The sequence below is a fragment of the Grammomys surdaster genome, unplaced genomic scaffold (assembly GCF_004785775.1).
Source record: "Grammomys surdaster isolate TR1022 unplaced genomic scaffold, NIH_TR_1.0 142, whole genome shotgun sequence".
Lineage (NCBI taxonomy): Eukaryota > Metazoa > Chordata > Mammalia > Rodentia > Muridae > Grammomys > Grammomys surdaster.
The window spans coordinates 6,441,561-6,462,069 of NW_021604600.1; the positions used below are offsets into that span (position 1 = coordinate 6,441,561).

General features: G+C 52.3%; 1 protein-coding gene across 4 annotated transcripts in view; it reads left to right on the forward strand.

The window, feature by feature from the left end:
• The window catches only part of Il4r (interleukin 4 receptor), a 26,752-nt gene extending 6,833 nt beyond the window's left edge, over positions 1-19,919 (forward strand). For 2 of the 4 annotated variants that reach the window (XM_028764153.1, XM_028764154.1), the window contains exons 2-11: positions 5,836-6,036; positions 7,497-7,583; positions 8,966-9,104; positions 10,798-10,949; positions 11,712-11,863; positions 13,262-13,418; positions 14,678-14,777; positions 16,567-16,645; positions 17,083-17,132; positions 17,478-19,919. In XM_028764153.1, the coding sequence (XP_028619986.1) occupies positions 7,514-7,583; positions 8,966-9,104; positions 10,798-10,949; positions 11,712-11,863; positions 13,262-13,418; positions 14,678-14,777; positions 16,567-16,645; positions 17,083-17,132; positions 17,478-18,996 (2,418 nt within the window). In that variant the 5' untranslated portion in view covers positions 5,836-6,036; positions 7,497-7,513 and the 3' untranslated portion in view covers positions 18,997-19,919. Of the gene's footprint in view, positions 1-2,819; positions 3,137-5,166; positions 6,037-7,496; positions 7,584-8,965; positions 9,105-10,797; positions 10,950-11,711; positions 11,864-13,261; positions 13,419-14,677; positions 14,778-16,566; positions 16,646-17,082; positions 17,133-17,477 lie in introns of those variants that run through there. The other 2 variants (XM_028764152.1, XM_028764155.1) reach the window with 2 other exon arrangements.
• Positions 19,920-20,509: the final 590 nt, after the last annotated feature.

Below are 20,509 nucleotides of genomic sequence, written 5' to 3' on the forward strand. Positions count from 1 at the left end.
TCTCTCTCTCTCTCTCTCTCTCTCTCTCTCTCTCTCTCTCTCTCTCTGTGTGTGTGTGTGTGTGTGTGTGGTGTGTGACTTCTCTCAGTGGATGGAGGTAGTAAATCTTTCCCACTGCTCTCTAAACTCTGTCCCGAGCTATGGTCAGTTTCTTTGCTTTCTTGAAACTGCCCACTGAGACAAGTAAAGCTGCTCCCACTTCCCAGAGCAGGAAACTGCATTCTGAGAGGACTTCAGCCTGCAGGTCTTGGGCAGTCAGGGTGGAACTGCACTTTGTCCTAGAGTAATGACCTATATCTTAGGTACTCTGGGGTCCCTGCCCACATGGGAGGCCCTTGCTGCCAAGGCTCATTAACAATACAGGGTTGAGACAGCAGGAAGAGTGCAGACGAGTGCCCCTTGCCCTCACCACACCTGTCTGCAGCTGGCACACAGGGGATTTAACTATGCCCCGTGTTGCCTGCTGTAGGTGTGGGGGAGGGCCACAAAGTCCCAGTCACCACTAAATAAGTTTCCCATTGAAGGTTCTGAAAACAAGAGCCTTCAATGAGTCTTTGGTTCAACCACTCCCTGCTACCTCTCTGCCAGGGATCAGACCAAGAATTACACAATCTGAAGCCTGGGTTCTGATCCCAGGCACAGTAGTCACCAAGTGTACATCCTTAGACAGGTTCAGAACCTCTCTGGGCCACGTTTCTCCATCTCTAAAATGGAGCTGATACACTTATATTGACAGTCTTCTCCATTGGTGTCAGGATTCATGGGGTCCCTAAGAGGGAGGGGAGCTGCACCCAGCTGTAGAGAGGTGGAAGGACTAGGGGTATGCAAAGTGATGGCTTCTGCAGATCTCTGGCAGGAGCCTGGTGGAGTCCAGACCACACGAGACAGAATTTAATCAGTGTTCAGGAGCCTTGCATCCTGTTTCTGGAATAGTAAGTAATGACCACAGTGTTACTTTATCACAGCTTGCTGGCCTCTGCCCAGAGCCTTGCTGTGGGCCAGAGACAGAAAGTTCTAGGAAAGGACAGGGCATCATGCATCAACATGTCTCCATGGAAACCCTTTATTCCCATTCCAGCTGACCAGGCAGGGTGCTGATGATGTGGTGGTAGTTTGGGCTGCTGTGGGCTGCCATGCAGCAGGGCCAGCGTGGTACAGGGGTGCTGCCAGAGTTTGCAAAGAAAGGGCTCCGCAGGGATAATCAGCCAGAGTGGGTGCTGAAAGGAGCTGGACCTGGATGCTCTCTTGGGCTTCCAGAATTTTCTATAGGATGGGTTTCAGGGATCCCATGGAACTACCTGAAGGCCTCCCTGAGGGCACTGTTGGTCTTGTGTGTTCACAACTGTCAAGTAATGCTTGCATTTGCTAACTCTGTCCCCACGATGGTTTCCCTTTTCAGGGGCTTAGAGCTCTGGCCCACGAAGGGAGCCCAGGATACCTCAGTCCCTTCTGGGAGAGGCTCCAGGCATCGCACAGCCTCTCGTGCTTTAGTGTCTCTCTCCTCAGCACTGTCAAAGATGTCTCCAAGCCACTAGAACATTCCACCCCTGGGGCCTTTGACTAGTGTCCTCAGTTCGTGCCTTTCCTGTGGCTCTTCCGTGGCAGGGTGCCCAAGGACACTCACCTCTGCACCAGACATCAGGTCTCCATAGCCCTGCTCCTTCTCTAGGTCCAACAGGGCCTGCTTCTTGCACTTGTTTAGAGTCCTCAGTGGCTCCCTATTGCCCCCAGACAGGCACAATCTCACCAGCCTGGTAGATGGTGCTGCCGCCCGGACCTGCCAGCCTCTCTGTTATTGCCAACCACACCCGCATCTCACCTTCGCCAAGAGCTCAGCTGCAGGCAGGAAGCACGCCAGGCCCTCCTGGCTGCCCGGTGGGTCAGTCACCCTCCCTCCAGGCCTCCTGGAGAGTTTTCAGATTGCAGGATGGGCGTGGAATTGTGCTGCTTGCACAGCTTTGAAAGCTGGTTTGGCTCACAGAGATCTGCCTGGTTCTGCTTCTGAGGTGAGGCCAAAGCCCCGTGCCACCACAGCCAGCCTTTGTGTTAGCAATTCCCGATGGGGAGGTCCTCAATCCTTCTTCCCCCATCATCCCTTCACTCTGGTGTGAGCCTCGGAGCCTTTTGCTGGCACTGGTGCAGTGGCCTAAGATCCTGCACAGCCCCAGCCACAGGATCACCCCTAACATGTCATGTTTGCTTAAAACTCTCCAGGATCTTCTCATCTCACTCGGGTACTTGTTAAAAGAGTAAAGGAGTTTAGCCAGCTGGTCGTGTATGCTTGCAGCCTCTCAAGAGTAGGATCAAGAAAGATCCCACGTTCAAAGCCTACCTGTGTTAGCAAAATGAACTTTAAAGCCAGACCTGGTCAAATAGTAAGGCCCTGTCTCAAAATAATATATACACACACACACACACACACACACACACACACGACTGGGCACTAGCTCAGATGTAGAGTGCTTGCGTAGCATGCACCGGACCCTGGACTCAGTCCCTTGTACTAGAGAAAGAAAGCGATGAAGGATGTGAACAGTAGTATTTACAACTGTAGGAGGTGGTACATAGTAGGTGCTTTGAAGTACTTATGACAAAAAAAGGGTACACAGAGAAGCAGGTGACATCCATGGGCTTCTCCCTCCCATAGGATCTATAGGATCCCTCTATAGGATCAGGAGCAGGCTGTGCCAGCCCCTCCCTGGACTGAGCCAGCACCGATAGGAGCCCTGGCCTGCCCTGCCTCCCTGCCTGAGGTGGAGCTGTTGACGTGGCCACCATTTCTGGGAACCCCAGTGGCTGCTGCCTAGGAGCAATGTGTCCCTGGCTCCCAGCCAGCCCAGCCCAGCTGTCTTAAAGTCAAAGGAAGCTGCAGGCCTACTTAGACTGGAATCTTGGATCAGTAGCTTCAGAAGCTACCACACCCCCTTGACCCTTGACCTCTTTTCCTCTGCATGGACAGCTTGTCATATTTCCATTTGACCCGTGTTTGGAGTGCATTTTAAGAAGCAGCACAGCGGTCAAGCCCACAGATTGTGGGTCCCGTTCTAGCCCTGGGACTACAGCAGGCATCCTACCAATTCTGCGCTTCAGCGTCCTTGTCTGTCGACCGGCACCTGCCTCATAGGGCGTCTGTGAGGTAAGCTAGGGTAGCAGTCACCATCATCACAGCTATCTAGGCAGAAGCTCGGCCAAAGGTCCATGTTTAGATTGTTGATTTTGTTCTTGCCTAATTTCCTCCACTCACCCTCTAACAGACAGTTACTGAACACCTGCTACATAATATGCCAGGCCGTGTACTGGGCACTAGGGACGAAGTAATGAGAAGGGCAGACATGAACCTGGCTTCTTATGGCTAACACTCACAGGAACAGACCCTTAGCTCTGGTGACAAATGCATGATTTAAATGACCAGTTCCTTCTTCAGGGAGGCATTGAGAGTCTCGCTGTGTTGCGCTGACTGGCCTTGAATGTAGAATCCCCGTGCCTCCACCCCCCAGATGCTGGGATTACAGGCATTTACCACCACGCCTGGCCACAGGTTACCTCTTACACTTCCATTTCTTAAACCAGGAGCATCCTAAGGGGGCTCCAAGTCTTCCTTCTGTCCCAACTCCTTTGTTAAACCATTTATGTACTTTGCTTATTTTTCTCAAAGCAGTGTCACACTGGCTTGTAGGATCTTTGTGTATTAGCACTGTTAGCCATTTGTATGTTGGTTGCTTCTTCTGGTCTTCTTGGTTTTATTCTTTCACTTTGTGTGGCTGGGGACAGAACTTAGGGCCCTAAGTTCCAGCATAAGCTTTGCCATCACGCCACATCCTCAGCCCCGTTCTTTTCCCAGTCTCTCTCTACCACCCATGCTGGAGCCAGAAACATTTTTGTTTAGCCTCCCAAGTCAGGGTGGAGGCTGTGCCAGGCTGAGGCAGAGGTGGTTGCTCTGGTGATGGGCAAGGAGAGCCCTCAGCACATGGGGAGAGCCAGATATGGCTCACTGGAGTGTTTCTGGGCTGTCAGTGAGAAGGGAGCTGGTGGCCACTGCTCAGAGGACCCTGGAGGCTTGTGGGGCCTCGGGAGGGTGAGTGGAGTCGCAGGGGGCTTGGAATTCGTTGGTTTGTTTTTTCTTTCTCTCTCAATTTAAATTTTATTTTCAAATAATTGAAGATTTAATGCAGTTTTAAAAATAATAGAAAAACAGAGAGGACCCCTCGGCCCTCAGTTTCTCCCTGTCATGCGTGTGTGGAGGCCAAAGGTTGCTGTTGAATGGCTTCCCCTCTCTTACTTCTTTTAATGATTTATTTATCTATATTTTGTGTATGGTTCCTTTGCCTGCCTTTATGTCTGTGTACTTCACGCATGCCTGATGTTGTTGGAGGCCAAAAGAGAGTGCTGGACCCCTGGGAACTAGAGTCACAGGAGGTTGTAAGTGGCCATGTGGGTGCCGAGAACCAAACCCAGGTCCTCTGTTGTCTTAATGATGAGTGGTCTCTTCAGCCCATCCGAGTGTGTATGCGTGCATGTGTGTGTGTGTGTGTGTGTGTGTGTGTGTGTGTGTGGTGTGAATACAAGGTCTCTTACTGAGCCTTTAACTCACACATTAAGTTAGACTGTCTGGTCAGCGAGCTCCAGGGAGGAGATTTCCCCCAGCTCCTCCCTGCTGCTGCTCCCTGACCCCGCCTCCCTGTACCAGACCTGGATTCCTTATAATTGTGTAGCAAGTGCTTTACCCACCGAGCCATCTCCTCAGCTCCTCCCTGTGTTGCTTTTTTACACATCTGTATAGAGTCACAGGCCAGGTACTGGCCCTATTTGTTCCCAGGTTGACTCCTAGCATCTCCGTTTCCTTAGAGACTTGCTTATATCTAGGCTTCTGTGACCTTATCACATAGGCATGTGGGCTGCAGTGGAGACCCAGGGCATCACTCAGTTTAGATAGGCTGCTTTGAGGAGTCAGAGGTCTGTGGCTGAGCTGGTGTGGTCTGGGCTGTTGAGGGGAGTGATGGTACCTGGCCTTGTTCCTCTTGTAGGAGTGACTCCAGCCACTGTGTGTGAAGGGTGGCCCCACCCACATCAGCTGCCCAAGACATCTTGCAGCTCCAGGATGAGTTTTCAAAACTGAGCCTCTCAAAGACCCTTGATGGATGTTATTCCTTATACGAGGGGCCTTTGCTACCGTGTCCATACCTGGGGATCAGAGAGCCCCTAAAATGGAATGAAATATGTATCTACCTTGCTCACGAGGGTTTGGCTTGAACCCATGTTCACATGAGTCAGTGGCCCTTCAGACATTAAGAACTTGGGTTTCTAGAATGTCAGTGACTCCACCATGAGAGCAAACTAAATCCTAGGGCTTCTACAGCTGTGCAACTTCAGGCAAGTCACTCAACCTCCCTGTGCCTTTGTCCCTTCATCTGAAAATGAGGAAACTGATAGTATCTCCTTGATAAAGCTGGTTTAAGTGGAGGGGAAGAAGGGAGAGAGGTAGGGAGAGAGAGGGAGAGATGATCAGAGGAAAACTTAGCATGGAGTTAATAGCAGTTTCACTGAGTGTTGCCAGAAGGCAGGGGTCCTCCGGGACACAGGCCACCATAGTATTCTCCAAGAAATGCACAGGTTCCTCTCGGGCACTGTCACCTCCCTGGTCCTGGGCCTCAGAGTCTGTTAATAGCACCAAGGAGAGCACTGTTCCTAAACAATTGCTTCACCATCAGTCAGTTGTGAAGTCCTTTCTTGGCCTTACCACAGCTTGGCCAGGCTTCAGTGCGTCACAAGGCTGTTGACATTTGAGGTTGACAGGTGCAAGCGTTATTTTCATGACTCATTTTATTTTATTGTTAGGTTCTGGCTGTACTTCTAGAAGCTGAGGAACATTCTTGGAGCTCAGAAGCAAAGGAACCTGGCTTCTGATTTTGAATCTGCCTGCTTGCTGGTTCTGGGGCCTGCTGGACAAGTTCCTATAACCTAGGACTCAGGGTTTGCACTTGCTTTTCTTTTGAAGGTGCTGGAGAGGGAGCCCAGGACCTGGTGCAGGTGGGCCAGGTATGCTGCCACCGAGCTGCAGTCCAGCCTTTCCCTGTATAGCCCAAGTCGGCCTTGAATTCATGATGCACCTGCTTCAGCCTGTTCGATGCTAGCATCTCAATGCACTCCATGCTGGGCTTCCTGTGTCTTCCTGTTCTCTCCTTGCATGAGCACAAAGAAAGGGCTTAGGTTCAGCTGCTGCCAGCCTTTCTGAAATTGTCCATTTCCCTCGGGAGCAGCAGGTCCCAGACTGCAGACACACATTTAATGCACAGTTGGCTTATGATGGACCAGTGTGAGAGGGCTGTCCCAGGATTGCAATGGAGCTGAAGAAGTCTAGTGACTAGGGACATGGTAGCTCTCATGGTGTCACAGCATTGCCTGAGGGCTGGGTCACACCCTGAATGCTACAGGTGTATGCACGCATGGCACAGTGAATTTAGGAATAAACACTTGGCAACAGTGCAGATGTCTTCACTTGAGTGCTCGCTGCAAAACCAGGACAGTGTCCTGCAGGACTGTTGACGGCATGAGCCATCAACTGGGGGCTTTAACTGGATGCATGTATGACTGGGTGTCCACCTTGTGCCTTGCTTCCTCTCTGCAGCTCTGCCAGGCCCAGCCTGACAGACAGGTCCATGCAGCAGGAGGAGGCAGAACTTCAGAGGCTGAAGAACCCAGCTATGGGCTCACAGCTGCTCAGGCACAAAATGAGTCTGGGGCTGCAAATTTAGATACAACCTCCAAACAGAGACCCAGACGTGGGGGGGGGGAGACTGACCCATTGCTGCAGGGGTATGTGTGTGGAGGACACTGGGGACTGACCCACTGCTGCTCAGAGAATGGCACACAGCTTCCCCCTTGCCGCACTTCTCTCTCCCATCCCCCATTCCCAATCCCCCTGACTCTCCCTTTCTTTCCTTTCCTTCTACTTTGAGCCTCTTTCCCTCCCTCTCTCCCTCCTTCCTCCCCCATGCTGGGGGTGGAACCCTGGAGTCCTGGTACATACCAAGCAAGCACTAAGCTGCCCCCAGGCCCTGAGTACCCTCAGACCTGGGGTCCACTGTCATTTCCCTCCCTGTGGCTCCCCCAGTCAAGATCGCTTTTATCACAGAGCCAGCCCAAGGGCTTTCAGGTGTACGGAAGGGCTTCTAGCGTGGGCCCTGCTGGGGTTGTCTGTTCGTTTAATGCCAGCACCTCTAAGATGGGGCTGTCAGAGGATGGCCACTTAGCCGATAGGGAAACTGAGGCCCTGGGTGCAGCTTGCTCAGATTCACAGCTGATATGGGAGGGAGCCAGGATTTGAACTCGAGAGAGTTGTGAATATAGGCCACAGCTCTCCTGGGACAGGCGAACAGGGGCATGCTCTCTGGCTCTGTGTGGAGAAGGCACAGAGACATGGGGGAGTGAGGCCACACCACAGGTGAAATGGACCCCACTGACCCCACATCAGCATCTGTCCGCCCCTCTTTCTGCAGGCACCTTTGTGTCCCCAATGGGGTGGCTTTGCACCAAGTTCCTGGCCTCTGTGAGCTGTCTGATTTTGCTATGGGTGGCTGGCTCTGGTAAGTCACGACCCCTCACTCATTCATTCATCAACCACTAATGACATGTCAAGGTCCTGCGGTCTACCACGGAACAGAACAAAGCCCTTGTGGGGATTGGGGGGGAGGGGGCTCAGGAGCAGCTGATGACAAATCACCATAACTAGTTATTTTCATTGACACTAATTCAAATTGAAAATTAAGATTGTCCAGGAATTGTGTAGAAAATAATTTGAGTTATATGCCAAAGGTTATCAAAAAATGGTGGGGAAACGCAGCTCAGGACTGAGTGAGGGAGACTTAGGGGGCAGGTTGGAGAGGGGAGAGGGCATTGCACTTTTAAGCAGAGTGCACAGGGACAGTGGCATCAACTTGGAGAAAGGCAGGGGAGGGCATGCCAGTGTCGAGGCCCCCAGGGAGAGCCTGCCTGGCATGGGGTGGGAGGCCGTGTCACAGGGTCACTGGATCAGAAGACCTTGAAGAGTCTGATCAGAGGAATTGAGTGAAGACCAGGGTGGCTCAGAGATCTGGAAAGAGAAAGAGTTTCCAGATCAATCTAGGTCAGCATGAAGACACATGAGAATTGACTAGAAAGTATCTCATCCATGTGGCCAGGTGTGGTTTACACCTGTCAGCCTAGCACTTGGGAGACTGAGGCAGGAGGATTGTGAGTTTGAGGCCAGCCTGGGCTACATAGTGAGTCTGAGGCCAGCCTGAGGTAACTATGGAGATACTGTAAAAATACAAATGGACACACAAATTCTACCTCAAGCCCAGACAAGGGCAGATTATTCTGTGTGGTGGAGGAGAGGGATCAGAGGGTCAGAGTTTTGTTTGCTGTATGAATACTTCCTGCGTGGTGAGCCACACCTGCTGGCATGCTTATTGTAACTTTTTCTGGACAGTGGCCATGTAGGGCTTGGGTCAAAAAGCTCTTGAGGGCCCCAAATAGTAGTCAGACAACTCAAGAATTAGCAAATCCCCACACTCACTGGCTGTTACACACACACACACACACACACACACACACACACACACACACACCCCACATCTGAATTCCTGGCAGGAAGCTGATGGATAAGTGCTTGTCCCCTCCTCCTTCCCTCCTTCCTGCTCTTCCGTTGGCTAAGCCTCTTGGGTACCAGAAGGGTCAGCCTCTTGCCTTAGTGGAGAAAGAGATGTGGGGGGTGGACACCACTATAGGGCACCACATCTTCCTCCCTGTGCTTTAAGATGGTGCTTCTGAGGGAGAGTGGCACCTGTGTAGGTGTGTGTGTGTGTGTGTGTGTGTGTGTGTGTGCAAGCATGTGTGTCAGGATCCTGTTTGCACTAGCCTCCCTCTGACCTTGGTAGTGGGAGCCGCTGGCCATGCCTCCACTCTTCTGGCCGTCCTGTCTCTGCAGGGAGCATCGAGGTCCTGGGTGAGCCCACCTGCTTCTCTGACTACATCCGCACTTCTACGTGTGAGTGGCCGCTGGATAGCACTCTGAACTGCAGTTCTCAGCTCCGCGTGGACTACAGGCTGATCTTCGAGTTCTCTGTGTAAGTGGAGTAGGGAGGAGGCACCCAGAGGTCTGTCCAGGCCTTTGCTGTTCCAGGCAGGTGCCAGGATATGTTGTGCTATATGCTTGTGGCAGCTTATTGAGTGGTGTCTGAGGTGGAGCTAGTCTGGGATAACGTATCCGGTGTGATACTATAGTTGAGCCGAGCTCGAAGCTTGGTGGTGCAGATCTACAGCAACTTGAGATGGTGAGGTAGGAGGATCATGAGTTCAAGGCACACCTGGGCAGTTTAGTGAGATTCTGTCTCAAAATTAAAAAGTGAAAGGCCTGAGGGTGTAACTTAGTGGTAGAGGCTTGTCTGAAAGATAACCCTGAGTTCTGTTACTAGACCTCCAACCCCTACCACCCACAGGATTCAGAGGACACTATGGGACCCTGGATCACTGTCACTGTGTCCTGTGGCTGCAATGTTGGACTGGACCAGCATTTCTCTAACTTTTGCACCTAAAGTTAGCTACATCCTGTCTCAAAAAAAAAAAATCAAAAATACAATTTGCAAAAAGGCTCAACCAATAAAGGCATGGACCTGAGGGCTTGAGTTTAATTCTCAGGAACCGCGTGTTAGGGAGAGTGGACCATGCAGCAGTTTGACTGGTGACCCCTGAGCATGTTTAGCCATGGGACAAGACTGTGGAATTTGTTGTAAAGGTGGAAGTCATGGTGTCCAGGGGCTGCTCTGGGACATTCCCTGTCATCTAGGTGCTCTGTGAGTACTGTGCCTAGGACAAAACCAAGTCCACAGATTCAGCATTCAATAGCACCCAGAGACACACAGACACTGCCCTAATGCCTGTGGGGTGACCCTCCACCCTCCTATTGCAAGTGAGCTGGGCTTTTGCACGTTGGCACAGACCAGGCACTGACAAACTATGGACATCAAGTCAATTGGCCACTACTTGTTTTGTGGTTTTTATTTGTTTGGTTTTTTTGTTTTTGTTTGTTTGTTTGTTTGTTTGAGACAGGGTCTCTCTATGTAGCCCTGACTGTCTTGGAACATGCTATGTAGACCAGACTTGGTTCAGACTCACAGAGATCTGCCTACCTCTTCCTGTGCTGGAATTAAAGGTGTGCCCAACCACTGCAGGCAGACTACTGCTTTTATGAATAAAGTTTTATTAGCATACGCCATTGGATTCATTTATGTCTTGTCTGTGGCTGCTTCGGGGTGACATCAGCAGTTGCTATAGTGACAGAAACTATATTGTCTTCAGAAGCCTTCAACTTCCTGTCTGGCATTTTATAGAACCTGAGTTTGGACCCTTGGTCTGGTCCATGAGATGTGGGTGGCCTCGATAGGTGGTCCTTTGGCAGAATTATATCCTGATGCGTACAGGGCAGGAGCCTGTGGGAGGTGTGCTAGGGCTTATCACAGTCCCCTATAAACCAAAGGATGCTGGCATACCATGAATGACTTAATGTTGAAGCCTGGGGAAAACTAAGTCATGGGACTGAGGACTACAGCCAGAATGGCAGTGTCCAGAAGTGTCCAGAAAGAGGCAGGCAAGGTCTGTGGCCAGCAAGATGCTAACCTCAAGTCATTTCCCCACCTGCTCCCGGCTGCTTTGGTCTTCCTATCAGGTGGGGGTTTCCTGGGAAGTTGTGGGGGTCCCAGGGGTCCCAGCTGGTAACTATGGGTGGTGGGTGGCTCCCTAACAGAGTTTCTCTGTCTGCAGAAACCTCACATGCATCCCCAAGAACAGCGCCAGCACCACGTGTGTGTGTCACATGGACATAGAAGAGCCGATACAAGACGACACGTACCAGATGGAACTGAGGGCTGGGCCGCGGCAGCTGTGGTATGGCTCCTTCAGGCCCAGTGACAATGGTAAGGCCGCGTGGGTGCCCCCGTGTGGGAGGTGGGGTCCACACTGCCTGCAGGTCAGCTGCTGGTTTGTCATGTGCCTTCAGTGTGGAAGGCTGCCCTTGCTTTGCCTGGAGTCTCTGCAGCAATCCCCACCACAGGCTTCCTCCCACATAGTTCTGTTTGTGTTTGTTTTTGTATCATTAAGGATGGAACCCGGGACTTCCCAGATACTAGGCAAATGTTCTACCACTGAGCTAAATCTCTGCGCAAGTGTAGTTATAACAGGAATTGAAAGCAAGAATTTGTTGCTGTGTGACCAAGGGCAAATCATGTTATTTATCTGAACCTCAGTTTCCAAAAGAAATGGATTATTCTCATTTTATAGATCAGAGAAGGCAAGCCGTTTGCCTTAGGTCACACAGCTTCTCAGTGTCAGAGGCAGAATTGAGAACCACATATCCGAGACAAGATCTCATGGTTTTCTGTCTGTGGTTAGAACTGCTGCTCAGGCCACTGGATGCCTACAAGATACTAGAATTAACCCATGAATGAGTTTAAAATCATTGTCACATTGACCTTCACACACTCTGCTGTCATGATCTCTTGGATATGATTACTTCAGGAGTGACGGGCCTGGTGAGGTAGCACACTCCTGTAATCCCAGCATTCAGGAGTCTAGGAAGGAGGATCAGGAGTTCCAGGAGATGAAGTTGTTAATAGGGACATCAAAACAGAGCCAATCTCGGGGTTCGAGCCCCTCACCCGGGTGCCCTTCCTCCCCAGTGAAACCCCCGGCTCCAGACAACCTCACACTCCACACCAATGTCTCCAATGCATGGCTGCTGACATGGAACAACCCGTACCCACCGAGAAACTTCCTGCACAAAGAACTCCTCTACATGGTCAACATCTCCAGAGAGGACAACCCTGCAGAAGTGAGTGGATCCCTGCCGCTGCCTGGGAACGGGGCTGGGAAGGCAGACCCCATCTTTGGAGTAGTGAGTTTGGGAGGGGGGTAGTGAACTAGAGAGCCTGCTCTTGGCCGGGCTCTGTCCCAGGCATGTCCATCCCCCTTCCTGGCCCAGCATTTGCAGTGTGCAGTTGTGTTGGCTGGTGTTTCATTACTAAGACAAAGTGTTGAGAAAATCAGCTGTAAGAGGAAGCATCTATTTAGATGCTTGGCTTCCTACGGATCAGTCTTATGTGGTCTTATGGCCCCGTTACTCTGGGCCTGGTGTTGAGGCAAGCATCATGGCAGAAGTGTGGTGGAGCAGAGCTGCTCACCTCATGGTGGCCAGGAAGCGGGGGTTGGGGGGCACACATAAGTATATGCTCACTGTCATAATAACCCCGCGAACATGCCCCCTGACTCCCTTTCCTCATACTAGGTTCCACCATTTCACAGTAGCTCCACGCTAGGGACCAAGTCTTTACCACATGGACCATAGGGAACATTCTGGATCCAGACCACAGCATCAGGAAAAGGACTTATCCCTGCCATCCTAACTCAGAAAGGGGATTTTGGGGCCACACCTGCTTCCCAGCAGGGGACACATGAGGTTATGGGCGGCAGAGTAGTCACTTCAGACTGGGCACACTCTTGGTCACATTTGCTTTTGTGTGTTACTCATGGCGACCAGCCATCAGTGCATAGATGGGAGTAGAGCTGAGCTGGGTGTAGCGACCCATGCCCGTGACCACGCCCGTGCCTGTGACCACGCCCATCCCTTCGACCACGCCCATGTCTGTGACCACGCCCATGTCTGTAATCACAGCTCTCAGGAGACAAAGGCAGGAGGACGGGAAGTTCTTGACTAGCCTGGGTTACATAGACCCTTTCAAACAACAACAATAACGAACAAGCAAAATCCCTCTACCCTCCTCCCCCAAAAACTTTTCTACCCTGAAGGTGTCATCAGATAGACAAAGGCAGGTGTCCATAGTGGCTGCCTGGCCCCTAGAAACAGTAGTCATTTCCAGCTATTCATGTCTTCCTCTCCCTCCCTCCTAGCATTCCCACTGGTGGGATGGCCGGAAACCGAAGGGTAACCCCTCTGAGGTCATTACTCACACTCATAAGCATAGCCTTAGTTTATGATGTGTTCAAACCCAGTTTAATCCACTTGTCCAGATAATTGTTGATACCAGTCATTGGAGAAGTCGGGGGTGGGGGAAGGGCTGACAACCTCCACTTCATCATCCTCGTAGCAGTGGCAGAGATGTGGGCGTGATCCCATTTCCAGCACTGAGGGAGCACCCAGGGCAGCAGCCAGGCTGGGAACCAACACACGTGCCTGCCAGCTCTGCGTTCATATGTCCCTGTCTTCCTTCAGTTCAAAGTCTATAATGTGACCTACGTGGAACCCAGGCTGAGCTTCCCGATCAACATCCTGAAGTCAGGGATGTACTATAGGGCACGTGTGAGGGTCTTGGCCCAACGCTTCAATGGTATCTGGAGTGAGTGGAGTCCCAGCATCACTTGGTACAACTGTGAGTATCAGGGTCTTGGCTGTGAGGATCTCTACAGCTATGTATATTCTCCGCTCAGAAATTTCCTCTGGCTCATCTTGGGGTTTTCGGTTCTTGGATGCCTCTAACGATACAACCTTGTGGCTACAGTGTAGTTATCAGAGGGCTGCAGTAACACATAGGCCCACAATTTCCGTGGTTGTCACTGTTGAGTGCCACAGACTGACTGAGTCTTCTTCCTCTACAGTATGCAATAGCTGCACAGTCAGGACTGTGGAAGGTTTGTGAGGTTGCCTCAGTGGTACTGCTGAGGAGAAGGGCTTGTCCGGATTTTTTTCAGCAAATAATGACAATCTTTGACTGAATGACCTTGGGAGCTCCAGTGGTCAATAGAGCACACGAGAATCCTGGAGCAGTGTAGCTGGCACGTCAAAAGCAGAAACACAGGAGATGGATCAGTGCCATGAGGCCCTGAGTTTAAATCCCCAGAGCTCACATGAAAGCCTTGCACAGTAGTAGCACGGATGCATAATCCTGACAGAGAAATTACGAGAAGCCCGTGGCCAGCTAGCCTGTGCAGACAGTGAACACAGAGCATCTGAAACAATGTGAAAGGCTAGGATGGACACACATGTGTGTGGCTCACACACTCCTGTGCTCAGATCCTAACACACATGTCTCAAACCAGAGATTAAAAGTTGATTAAAACCCACAAATGTAAACAAAGAAACCCTGTAGATCCAGATGAAAACAAATGCCAGGAAGGAAAGAGGGCAGAGTGCAGGGGTAGAGGAGAAGGTGGGAGACGACAGTGTCAGAGAAATCACAGAATCCTTGAACAAGGAAGAGATTCCTGTTCTTGCACTGAATGTGTGATCTTTTAAACCACACGGTCCTCTTAGCCTGTGAGAAAAGCCTGTTTCTAGCCCTGCTGAAGAGAGGAGAACCCCACGGGAGCAACCAACTTGCCTCAGGTCATTCAGCAAGGACTTGGTAGAGGTCGGCTTTGAACTCGAGCCCTCCAGTGCACTTGACCTCTGAGCTTTGGGAAAACAAGAGCGACAACTTCAAGCTGTTATGATCCGGACTTGGATCAGAAACAGTGAGGACAGGGACAGATGTGATAAGGATTTGGTGTGTAAGAGGGAGAGTTAGGGAGACAAGTGGAAGAGCTATCTGTAGGCAGGAAACTGAGGGTCCCGGGGAACCCCGAGTAAGGATGAGGACTGCACGTGACACAGGGTGGCCTCCCAGTTCATGATTCTTTTTTCTCCTTGCAGACTTCCAGCAGCCCCTGGTACAGCGCCTCCCGCTGGGGGTCGGCATCTCCTGCCTCTGCATCCTCTTGTTTTGCCTGTTCTGTTACTTCAGCATTATCAAGTGAGTTCCTGCTTTGGCTGGTGTCTCTGGCTGGCCCTTCTGCAGTGCTAGATGTGGATGCCCTGCTTACCTCATCTGGCTGTCAAGAGGTCACAGTCACTGTGCTGGCTGAGAAAAGGCTGGAAGTCTGCCTCGCAGGGCAGTACAGAGCAGGGCAGGGCAGGACAGGGCAGCCTGTGGCTGGAGGCTTCTCTGCAGTGTCTGTGCTCTGCAGAAAAGAGAGCCAGGTGAGGGAACAGCAATGGCGGATGCTCTGGAGAGAAGGAGCTGGCTTGAGGCTGGCGGGGGGTCATTTAAGGCAAAGATGGAGCTGTCCCTCTGTCCCTCTGGCCTATGGTATGGCCGGGCGCTGGGCATGTGGTGGAAGCAGAGGAATTTGAGATCTGTGAATATAGTAGGGTGCAAGTGAGACCCAGAGGTGGTGCTTGCTGGCAGGCAGCACTTGCTGACAGGTGGCTGTCCAACTGCCCCATGCCCTGGGCTCCTCTGTTGGCTCAGAGTGACCATGAGAAGAAGACCTCCAGAGCTGGGCAGGGCTGGTAGAGGGGAAAGATTCACTTCTGGTGAGTTCTATCTTGGAATCTCAGACCCAGGCCATGTTCTTTGAGAAGTGAGATTAGAATCACTTTGGATTAGTGCTATAGAGGCAGCCACACCTGGCCAAGTGCTGGGAATGCCAGACCCTCTTCTCTCCTTGGCTTGCCACTCATGCTCTGGTCAGTCACCCGGAGCTAGGCACTACTGCTCTGATGCGGAGTTTCTCTATGTCCTATTGCCCTTCCCGTCTCCCTCCAGATGTCCCTGTTCCCACCAGCCTCAAAGGTTTGTGGCATGTTCTTCCCATGGAGTCTTGGCCATGTCCCCAGCCCTGAACTTTCTGTCCCTTGACTTTCTCTGGGCTATTCCCTATAACCCCCAACCCTGCTTCCCTCTTCTACCTTCCTCTCTACACTTCTACATTATGGTCTTCTTGTTTTTTGAATTGTTTTGGAACCCAGGGTCTCACGCATGCCACCCGACCTCTAAGCTCCTCTCTAGCCCTCTGCTTACCTTTGCTTGGAGACAGGATCTTGCCAAGTTATCCAGGTTGGTCTCCAACTCACCTCAGCTCAGAAAGGCCTGGACTTTGACTCTTCCTGCCCAGTCTCCTGAGTGGCTGGGATGATTCTGCATCACCATGCCTGGTTGTGGTCTTTGCTCATCCACACTGGTCGGGTTGAATTCGTGTTCCATGATCATGTCTGCATTTGCTTTTTGAAGACAACACAGGGGCTTCTCCTCTGGCTGTTTTTCTGCCTTAGTCCCCGTGGCCCTCGCACGGTGATTGATGCATAGTAGGTGCTCAGAAAGTACTGTGGGAATATGGGAACGTGAAAGCCACGGGGGCCAGTCAGTCTAGGAAGAAAGGGAAAGCCTGCTTCTCCCTGGCCCCTGACCTCTCAGGCCTGTTAAAGCCAGCATGGTAGAACACTCCTCCTGCTACTAAGAAGGGACTCTTGAGGGAGCAGGATCCTTGCTGTACAGCTTAAGTCTTTCTTTGTGCCCTGGGGCAGAAGCAGCCTCCTCGGAGACTGCCAGAGCGAAGGTCTGCAAAGCAGCCCTGCCAGTATCACACTCTCCCTGGGCTCCTCTCCTCCATTTAGTATGGTGATGGTGATGGACAGTTAGGACCAAGATTGTTGCATATCCAAAATGGAATCAGTGTAGCCTTGCCAGCCAGAACCCCTGGAAGAGCAGCACCTCGGCCACTGTACATTTGGAGACCAACCCACTTCCTTTCCACCCTCAGGATTAAGAAGATGTGGTGGGACCAGATTCCTACCCCAGCACACAGTCCGTTAGTGGCCATCATCATTCAGGACACGAAGGTGAGAGGGTACAAGCGTTTCCACAGTGTGACTCCCTGCCATGGGCAGGGTGAGCGGGAGGAGCAAATGGCCAGGGATAAGCAGGGTGGTGCGTGGGTGGTAACAAACTACACACTGGACATTTGCAAAGCCCATGTCCCCATCCGTGTGGGCCCGGTATTATTTCTGCCATGTTCTGCTGGTCACAGTGAGTCTTGTGGCCATGTCAGAGTCAAGAATGGCACCGGCAAGCTGGACTATCTGAGGACATTTGACATTTCTGATGCCTTTTCCCTAGGGTCCGGGGGGTGGGGGAGGAGGCTGAGGCTCCCAGAGCTCTGTGGGGCCTGTGTGGACCTCAGCTGTCCAGGCACGGTTGCAGTCTATGGAAACACCAACCCTTCCGTATCTGGGTTGGGCTGACAGGCAGCACCTCACTGATTGGCTGTCTATTTTAGGTGCCCCTCTGGGAAAAGCAGACCCGAAGCCAGGAGTCAACCAAGTGCCCGTATGTATCTGAACTTGAACTTGGGTCATAGTTTTTGTGGGTTTGTGTGAGAATGTGATAGTTACTTGGCTGGTGGCAATCAATCCCCTTTCCCTGGCCTCCACACAGCTGCTTTCTCTCTTCCTGGCCCCAAGGGTGGCAGGGGCCGGGGGTGGGGAGGGGAGCAATCGTGGGTGGCTGAGTCTCCATTCTGCAGTGAGAATAGGCTAAGTACTGATTTTAAAGTCAGAAGCCATGTCTATAATACCCCAATATCAATACAGGGTGATTCCATGAAGGATTCTGAAGGATGAATAGGAGTTTTTTAAGTGTGGCAAAACTGAACCCTAAGCTTTACTTCTGCAGGCGCTGGAAGACTTGTCTAACCAAGCTGCTGCCCTGCTTGCTGGAACACAGAGTGAAGGAGACAGAATCCCTGAAGGCTGCCCAAACCAAGCCTCTCCAGAGTCCTGGAAAGGCAAGCTGGTGTCCTGTGGAGGTCAGCAGGACCGTCCTCTGGCCAGAGAATGTTAGTGTCAGTGTGGTGCGCTGTATGGAGCTGTTTGAGGCCCCAGTACAAAGTGTGGAGGAGGAAGAAGATGAGGTGGTCAAAGGGAACCTGAGCATGTCACCTGAGAACAGCGCAGGTGGCTTCCAGGAGAGCCAGGCAGACATCATGGCTCGGCTCACTGAGAACCTGTTTTCAGACTTGTTGGAGGCTGAGAATGGGGGCATGGGCCAGTCAGGCTTGGCAGAGTCATGCTCTCCTCTGCCTTCAGAAAGTGGGCAAGCTTCTATGTCCAGGGCCTGCTTTCCAATGGGGCCCAATGAGCCCACGTGCCAGGTTACAGGGCAGCCTTCACATCCAGGCCCTCCTTCAGGCAGCCCAGCCCACAGTGCAACTAACCTGGCCTGCACACAGGTCCCACTTGTCCTTGCAGACAATCCTGCCTACCGGAGTTTTAGTGACTTCAGCAGCTCGGCCCCAAATTCTGGAGAGCTGGCTTCAGACCAGCCACAGACTGGACATCTGGAAGAAGGGGACCCTCCAAGCCCAGTTGACCCCCATTCTTCAGGGCCACCAATGCAGCAGGTGGAAAGCTGGGAGGAGATCCTTCACATGAGTGTCCTGCAACACGGGACAGCTGGCTCCACCCCAGCCCCTACCAGTGGCTACCAGGAGTTTGTGCAGGCAGTGAAGCAGGGTGCTGCCCAGGACCCCGGGGTGCCTGGTATCAGGCCTTCTGGAGACAATGGTTACAAGGCTTTCTCGAGCCTGCTCAGCAGCAGTGGCGTCTGCACAGAGACAGCAGCAGCAGCAGAGACTGACAGTGGGCGTGGAGGCTACAAGCCCTTCCAGAACTCTGTTCCTAACCAGTCCCCTAGCTCCATGCCCTTATTCACCTTTGGACTGGACATGGAGCTGCCACCCAGTCCTCTGAACTCAGCTCCACCCAACAGCACCCCAGAATGCCTTGGTCTGGAGCTGGGGCTCAAAGGAGGTGACCGGCTGAAGGCTCCTCCTCCTGCAGATCAGGTGACCAAGCCCTTTGGGGATGACCTGGGCCTTGGCATTGTGTACTCATCCCTCACCTGCCACTTGTGTGGCCACCTGAAGCAACACCACAGCCAGGAGGAAGGTGGCCAGAGCCAAGTTGTTTCGAGCCCTGGCTGTGGCTGCTATGATGACAGATCACCATCCCTGGGGAGCCTCTTGGGGGCCTTGGAAAGCTGTCCTGGGGAAATGCCACCAGAAGCCAACCTCTCCTCAGCACCCAAGATGTCCTCCAACTTGTCAGGGGAGGGCAAGGGCCCTGGTCACTCTCCTGTTCCCAGCCAGACTACTGAGGTGCCTGTGGGCACCCTGGGCGTTGCTGTTTCTTAGGTGAGTGAGTGAGTGTGCTGCTGTCACTGAGGTCTGTGCTGAGGGTTCCTCTGAGCCAGGGAAGTGCTTCCTGGGAGACAGCCCAGCTGGCAGGTTTCCCAGAAATCCAGAGAATGGTGAGTTGAAGATGTGAACTTGGCCTGATCTTGGAAGCTCAGAGCCTGGCTGTCTCCCCTACCACCGGCCTGGGCTCTCCTCCCTCACAAGGGATTCAGAGACTCACTGTGCTTTGTCCCATGGCAGTGCTGACAGTCGTGAGCCCTGGGCTCTCCTAGCTGGTGTTGCCCTACCTGCTCAAGCCCATTTTGTCCACCAAATAGACCTCTCGCCCAAGGCTCACAGCAGCCCTGGCATAGCTGCTGAACTCTCCCAGCTGGAAGCTGGACCTAGAAACCCACAGCTTGCCTGGCAGTGGCTTGGGAGGCCCTAAAAATTGGTAGAAATTTTAAGTTGAGGGGGGGGGCAAGTATTGCCCCAAGGAGGCCATTCATTGAACAGCCAGGACTGGGACTAGAGGCAGAGCCTGCTGTCCCAGCTTCGCTCAGTTGTGGAAAGCAACAAGGACACAAACTTGATTGCCCAAAGTCACTGCCAGTTACCCACATGTGACCGGAAGCCAGTGCTCCTGAGATGTGGAAGTGGAGATCCCGATGAACAAGCACTGATGCCGAGTGACAGGTCCTAGTGGACACCTCCGCTGGCAGCCAAGGCGAGACCACAAGGGAACTGTGGGGCTGGTTATGGTTGGTGGCCAGGTGGTAGGGATGGCATATGGCAGACTGCCGTCTGACTGCGTTCTAGAAGACGGGACCAGGCTTAGCACTGTCTGCTCATGTCCCCACCATTGTGACACCTAGTCTGTTTGCAAGGAGGACGGGAGAGTTCATGTGGAACTTTATGTCAATAAACTCTTTATCTTGTCAGTTCTTCTTTATTACACACACGCCAGGACCACAGCAGCTTTACAGTAACTCACGGAGGCCTCCTGGCAGCTTGTGCACAGCAGCTGAAATGTGCAGTGGGGGATGAGGGGCCTGGATAGGGCGCCAGCAGTTGGTTTAAAGGGATGACTTGGGAATGGAGCAGAGATGTAGCTACTCCATCCTCATCCTCACCCTGCAGCCTGCTGTCAGCTTCTGCCCATGTGTGCCTGCTCAGAGGAGGGAGTGGAGGACCTTTCTCTAGATCCCACAGTCTTTAGTGAGGGCCGTTTCCAGGTCAGGGGTCCTCCTCTGTCTCTCACTTTTAGGCAGAGTGCTAAAGATATTGGATGCTCCTTAGCACAGGGAGGACATGGCACTGGCTGCTGAGAGTTGCTGAATGCGGCAAGGCATTGACATCTTAGTTCTGCCTGCTGAGAGGTGGCCTAGTAGAAGCTCGCCTCAGACTTTCACATCTCAGAAGAATCTTTTTAAAGACAAGGTCTCTCTGTGGCTCAGACGGGCCTCTAACATCACTTGGTCTCCTGAGTGCTGCCATCACAGGTGTGTGCTACTACATGGGCTTCCCAGAA